At 40.9% G+C, this 6,720-nt stretch overlaps 1 protein-coding gene across 2 annotated transcripts; it reads right to left on the bottom strand.

Annotated features, from left to right (window-relative positions):
* Nucleotides 1-1,191: 1,191 nt before the first annotated feature.
* On the bottom strand, nucleotides 1,192-6,720 carry LOC125727015 (kelch-like protein 10). 2 transcript variants are annotated; one of them, XR_007388501.1, is made up of 6 exons: nucleotides 6,510-6,720; nucleotides 5,472-5,961; nucleotides 4,478-5,092; nucleotides 3,724-3,873; nucleotides 2,791-2,922; nucleotides 1,192-1,769 (listed from the first exon to the last, which is right to left on the bottom strand). XR_007388501.1 is itself a non-coding variant. In XM_049003569.1 (6 exons), exons 1-6 carry the CDS (start codon nucleotides 6,668-6,670, stop codon nucleotides 1,714-1,716), a joined length of 1,800 nt encoding a protein of 599 aa, XP_048859526.1. In that variant the 5' UTR covers nucleotides 6,671-6,720; the 3' UTR covers nucleotides 1,192-1,713. The 2 variants fall into 2 exon arrangements, 1 of the variants encoding a protein (XP_048859526.1); XM_049003569.1 differs by having other exon boundaries at nucleotides 2,791-3,118.

The raw sequence follows: 6,720 nt of genomic DNA, 5'->3' as shown, positions 1-6,720 counted from the left end.
GAATTTGGGGTAGACTAGGGGTTTATTAAAATAGGTACGGGCAGGACGGAACACAGGCATTGACAACATCAATGACAGACAAAGGCATCAGGCAAGACGTGGACTTAAAAAGACAGGACTGGTTGAACATAATCAGACACAGCTGGGCACGATCGGGAAAGCACACGTGGATAATCAGGGGGGCGTGGCACACACGAGGATCGGACGAGCAGGGCGTGACAGGCGCTTCTATTTTAACCGACACAGCTTTTGTAGTCTTTTCGGTAGTGGTTTAGCACTAGAACCACAGTTTCCCACGGCAATGAACGTCAAAGGTCTTTAACCTACAAGCAAGACGTAGTTTGGCGTATGCAGCCTTTTTTTGTGCTAATGTATTATTAGTATTAATAGCAGCAGCAAAGCTAACACCCGCAACGAAAAAGCGTAATGTTCCTAATAGAGTGGCTGATCTGTCCTGAAATCGTAAAGCTTTTCAAAGTTTTCAAACACAGTATGTATATTATATAACATGTTGGATAAATAGATGTAATTTATTGGTGACTTCGTGTACATTGAAGTTTCCGCCTTTTAAACAACTATAATGTTTATTATATAAAAAATGTATATACAAATTTAAATGTATGAAACAAAAAATGTATACACACACATTAAATTTTCGTTAGCTGTAAAATACAGTGAAGTGAAATCTCCATTATTTACGTTGCAATATTATTCCACCACTAGGGGGCAATTCTGGACGGAGGAATCTCTTTAATGGCTGTTACCAACAGAAATGTTTGCTGCTACAGTATTCAGCTTTTTGGGTGTCCTACAAAAAGAACTAGATGACTACAAGTAGTTAATGAATGCACACTGCCCATCTAACAAACCAGAAGCCACTTTTTGAAATGTAAATTTTGTTATTGAAACATTTTGTTGGATTGCACTCTAGGTTTAATGGAAGAAACTGTGGATTACATGTATCTCCTGAAAATCTTCATAGTCTTTGTGGAGACAATGATCTTCAAATTCACTTTGAGGTCTTGCAGAGACAAAATGAACTTGCTCCACCAGTCAGCTGGGTTACTGCCATGGAGAATTATATTGCATTCAAAAGTGTATCAGGTCTATAAGGTAATTCTGCTAACAAATCGTACAAAGCTCTCAAAATTATTTTGGTTTTCAGACAACAAATAACATTTTTTCCACCCATTGTTCTCCAAATAAGACATTTATTTAAACGTTAAACTTTTAAGCACTGGTTGCCTTTACATAAAGTCTGTAAAATAAAAATGTAAATGTATACAAAAATAATTTAAGCATATTCAATAAGAACACTTTGGCCATTATACACATTGCTGTGTATAGAGCCATTAAACTGCCCCCTTAAAGCTTTTTACTGCCAAACAAAGCTGTCAGGTCAAAAATCACACTGTTAAAAATGAAGTATAAAAGAATACAAAAATAACTTCTAACAACTTATAACACTTATTCAATAAGATTATAGAACAACATAATCATTACATTGCAATTCAATCACCAGAGGTGGCGTGGAGTACAATAATTAACAGCTTGGCTTCAGGGAATGCCAAACCCTTCAGGGAATGCCAAACCCTTCAGGGAATCCCAATGTTATTTAACTGTCCCATTCTGTGTCCCTTCCATGTTTGGCCAGTAGGTGTCATTGGTCATCTCGTCCCACGTGTTGTCAGTCTTTCTTGTCCTCCCCTGTTGTCAGTCTGTAGCGTTTCCCTTGTTCCCTGCCAGCCACTTGTTGAGCACGTGGTTACCTGTAATTTCAATTCATTAACTTACTGTTTGCCATAGGCTTTTAAATACATTATAAATAATTTAAAAAAATAACATAACAAGAGATAATACTATGAATTTCCTCACTGATTAATTGTGTTGCGGGTTGGAACTCCCGTATGGAAACAGAGTCCCCACAAAGATACAGATACCTTATATGTGTGTGTGTGTGTGTGTGTGTGCGTGTAGCAGGGCCGTAGCACATCTTCTTCTTTGTGTTCAGGAATTGCTTCTTGTAGGTTAAGTTAGAATGGTTTTCACAGTTCTTTGGTCTGGAGATCAGGCTGATTAATCACAGTTGATTTTTGTGGGCAATCAACCATATATATATGTACATATATGTGTGTGTGTGTGTGTGTGTGTGTGTGTGTGTGTGTACAGTAGTGTGCAAAAAATTATAAGCAGTCAAAAGAAATTGTGTGATGTCACGATTGTTACGGTTTGTAGCAGCTAATCACTGCTGTTAATAGCAGCTAATAGCTGCTGTCTGTAGCAGCTAAATTACTGTTAATATAACTGCTAATAACATAACAATTTTCCCGTTTTTTTGTGTAATAAAGTATATAATGTAGTAATGTGGTGCGTTTTTGATTCAAATATGTTAGTATGGTATTGGCAAGATATTACTGTATCAGCCTTTATTACATTAAGGGGGAAAATTAGCACATTATTGGCAGTTATTACATTAACGGTAGGTATCATATGTGCCCTTGAGAGGTAAAGTGGGCTATCCCACATGTCAGTCAAAAATGAGTTTAGTGTCCAATATTAATTATTGAGGGTCTATCTATCTTTTAAATATACTGAGATCTGTGCTACCTATGATATATATCAATTGTAGGGTATAGGCACACTGATTATTTTTTTAAAAATTCAACTTTGGAGCTCATTTTCTCAAAACTTTGTTTTTGTGGGATAGCCCACTTTACCTCTCAAGGGCACATATTATATAGGTCTAATGTACGAAGCATTAACGTTAGACATGATAACCTGGTTACCTACCAGGCAGGTAGATGGGGGCAGGTGGGCGAGGTGCAGCATACTGTACGAAGCGGGGGTGCGCAGGCACTGTGCAGCAGCTGAAGTTCCTCTTGGGCGTAATCATGTCCTGCGCACGGCACCAGCTGCCTTTCTCTGCATTGAAACATTCCACTTTTGCAGTTACTTCGAACCCATCGGAGCCTCCCATCGCAAATAGCAAGCCGTCCACCACTGCGATGCCGAAATAGCTTCTTTGTTGTCTCATGGGAGGCGCAGCGTGCCACTGGTTAATTGCAGGGTCATAAACCTCCATACTCCGCACTGCATGAACCCCGTTGGTACCGCCCACCTGCAAGACACCAATGGTAAGTGATCACTCGGGTACCAAACGGATAAGTAAATATCAGCTTTCTCAAAGTCAGGAACTCTTAAGGAATTATCGCCCTATAATAGCAGGCTGCACAGAACCTCCCATTGTCTATATAGCTACACAAGCTTATAACTAATTTGTGTTCAACATACATGTCAACATAACTGCAGTGAAAAAAGGGAATTTGGGCAACAGAAAACCTGTACAATTCAGCGAAAACTGTCAACCATCAAAAAAATACTTCTTATGATCATATATTTTGCTTTTATTATTATTTTTATTAGTACTAAAAATAATACTTGTGGTCAGACACTGAAAAAAACAACAAACAGAGCAATTATGTCTGGAACTACAGAATATAACTGTAATCAAAAATCTAAGCTTTACTAAGCGTATTCGTTTGCAGGGAGCATATGTGTATTGAGATGGGCCTTCCCAGCAGGTCATTTCATCCACTGAATTCTTTTGTTTGTTTTAAGCGCATTACAATCTGTGACACAGCAGCAGTGACAAAAAATATGAGTCTCAGATAAATCTTGAGATTTGACTCCTTTGTTTCAGAGTACAAGAAAGGAATCACTCACCGCATAGATGTTTCCCTGATATGCAGCTACTCCAAGGCCACGTCGGCGAGTGCGCATGGGAGCGATCAAGGTCCATTCGCCCGTGAGAGGATCATAGCACTCCGCAGTGGAAGTGGTCTGAGCTCCATTGCTACCCCCACAAATGTATATCTAGGAAAGATGGTTCACAAGTGATGTGTGTTATGCTGTAAATGATTGGAGATGGAGATCTAGAAAGCGTAAATGTACATTTAGCTAATAGATGTTTAATCCATCCATCTTCCATAAAAGTCTATTCAGTACAGGGTGGTGGTGAACCTGGAACCTACCACAGGAAGCACATGGGCATTGGTAGGGAATTTACAGTTAATTGTGATCATTTCCCTTGTGAACCGCAGCTTAATCAGCTAATTAAGTTCACTAGGTTTGTTTGAATAGGGAAATCTGCAAATTGTTTAGGATTCTGACCCTCCAGGACTGGAATTGGGTAAAGCTCCTACGTTAACACCAGTTATTGTATCTCACAAGTCTTGGGCTGTGGGCAAAATTGCAAAAACACAGAGCTGGACACCACAGCACTGCCCAATGTGCCACTAATGCAGAGCAACAATGCAAGGTCATTTATGTTTTATCTAAACACTGACGTTTACTGAATTAACAATTATGGATTGAAATCAACCATTTGAAGACAAAGCGAGCTACTGAGTATGTAACATAATCAATTTCAAGGGGAAAATGAGGGTAACCACAGTCAGACGCCCTCCTATTAACCTACCTTTCCATTCAGGGTGGTGGCACTGGCATCCTGTCGCTCCTCGTTCATGGGCTGGTTCATGATGGTCCACTCGTTGGCTTTTGGGTCATATCGCTCTACGATATTCAGAGGCGACACGCCTAAACGGCCACCCATCACGTAGATGAAGCCGTTACTTACGGCCACACTGACACTACAGCGGCGCCAGTGCATCGGGGCCATGTGCTGCCATGTCCGTGCGACAGGGTCAAATCTGCGCACAGCATCGGTGAAATTATGGCCATCATAACCCCCAAAACAATACACGAAGCCATTTAAACACACACTGCCATGGCCGGACTGGCGAGTCTCCTGCCCCTGCGTTATATCGACCCAGTGGTCGGCCCGGGTGTCATAGGCTTCAATCCAATTTGTTGTGCGGAAATTCCAGCCACCAATGGCCAATAAGATGTCAGCGGGTAGGCGCGGGCGAATCAGTGGCCTTTCAAAGTCAGATCGTGGACTTTCATTGTCGAGATCATATATCATCTTCAGTACATCAGTGATAATTGGCCTGCACGCTGCATTGGCCTTCACTAGATCGTTGGCTTTGACGATTTTCATGAAGTACTCCGAATCCATACGAGCCATCCGAATCTACACAGGAAACAATGAGAGAATGAGAGAATTCCCATGAGTTCCTTAGTGCTTTCTGTGAATCTCTGGAGATGAGCAATTCCTAACATTAAGGATACAGCAGTAAGTGCAAATTTTAATTTCTTTAGCTGAAGCTATTTACTTTGAAAGTCTCAGATGTGTCAGCTAACACTTGTTTAATGTAAGACATCTGAGTGTTTTGTTTTCCATTATTTGTTACACTCTCCTCCCAGGTGTAATACCTGGAAGCCTTGGTTGTAGACTCATGGGACATGAAAATGGAGGTTCAGTCTCTAGCTACAGTAATAAGGACTTCACTCAATGAGCATTCTATTGTTATATACACAAGTCAATGAGAACATAGTATAACTATACTCACCTTGGGCAATAGGACTGAAATGTGGGCCTCTCGGGTGGCAGGCTCGTGCTCGATCCACCGGAGGATGGCCTCAAACACCACATCCTCTTCTCTGACATTAAGCTCATCCTGCTCTATGATGTCATAAAGTTGTTCAAGACTTATTTCTGGGAACTCGTTTGAGCTGATGGCAACCTCCTTGAAATTTTTCAAGATGAAGTTGAATGCAGACTGGTGCAGCTCGTTTACACAGTAGACATCGGCGATTTTAAGAAGGCCAATGCAGTTGTTGAGGCAGAGCTGCTCATGCAGGAAATCACAGCAGCGCTGCACGATGCCCAAGACACTGAGATAATCAGCAGCTGCCAGGAGGTTCTCCACATTGTCAGCTGTGATGACCACAGAGTACGTGTAGGCGTACTCTATGACCTGCCTCAATGTTTCTGGGGAAATGCCTGGGAGTTGGTACTCCCGCTTTCCTGAATCACTCCAGTCACTGGCGAACAGAGCCCTGAAACACAATCCAGAAGTGACTCATCTAATAAATATGGGTTTTGCAGGCAAAGTTAAATAAGGGGTTTTCTAAATCTTCTGAACCAGGGACCCCCAAATGGAAATTAAGCAGAGATAAGGTCCCCCTGCTACAGATGATCACATAGGCATCTAAGAACTAGGGACCGGTGGCTTTAATTCTTATTTTTCCAACAGTAGCTCCCCCTTTAATATATTTTACTTGGGCTGGTGGGCAAGTCCCCCGGAATACTTTGTTTTGCCTGTTTGACATGGTCCCCTTTTTATATATTTATACCATTATTATTATTATTATTATTATTATTATTATTATTATTATTATATGTTAAACGTTAAGGTGGTACTGTATACTTAAAAATATTTCTGATCAGCACTGACCTACATTAACATAATTTAATATAATATATATTAATATAAACTTTCTGTCATCCTAGAGCCTTATTGCCAAGGAGAAGTCATTGCTAACGAGAGAAAAAAACGGACTCCTTGCTGTTTTGGCATCGTCATATATGAGCCACAGCAACTTACTGGAAGTAGGAGCTACAGCCACACAGAATTACTCTATGGGCGTTGAATTTAACACCGTCTGCGATGAGGACCACGTCACAAAGCTGTCCTGCCAGCCGAAGCTTGTTGAACACTTCAAACGCCGGGGACATCAGTACTCGCTCCATGTCGTGTGCCATCATTATTCAAAAATGTGGATGTCTCGTCTCTTTCTCCTTTTTATATCACTCGA

Source organism: Brienomyrus brachyistius, unplaced genomic scaffold (genome assembly GCF_023856365.1).
Source record: "Brienomyrus brachyistius isolate T26 unplaced genomic scaffold, BBRACH_0.4 scaffold84, whole genome shotgun sequence".
Lineage (NCBI taxonomy): Eukaryota > Metazoa > Chordata > Actinopteri > Osteoglossiformes > Mormyridae > Brienomyrus > Brienomyrus brachyistius.
This window is presented reverse-complemented; position numbering and strand designations above follow the sequence as displayed.

Coding starts and splice junctions, on each gene's coding strand:
- LOC125727015 (XM_049003569.1), bottom strand. CDS start 6,670: ATGATGGCACACGACATGGAGCGAGTACTGATGTCCCCGGCGTTTGAA. Junction 5,962..6,509: donor GGCTGTAGCTCCTACTTCCA/GTAAGTTGCTGT, acceptor ATTGTGTTTCAG/GGCTCTGTTCGCCAGTGACT. Junction 3,119..3,723: donor ATCAGGGAAACATCTATGCG/GTGAGTGATTCC, acceptor GGTGTCTTGCAG/GTGGGCGGTACCAACGGGGT.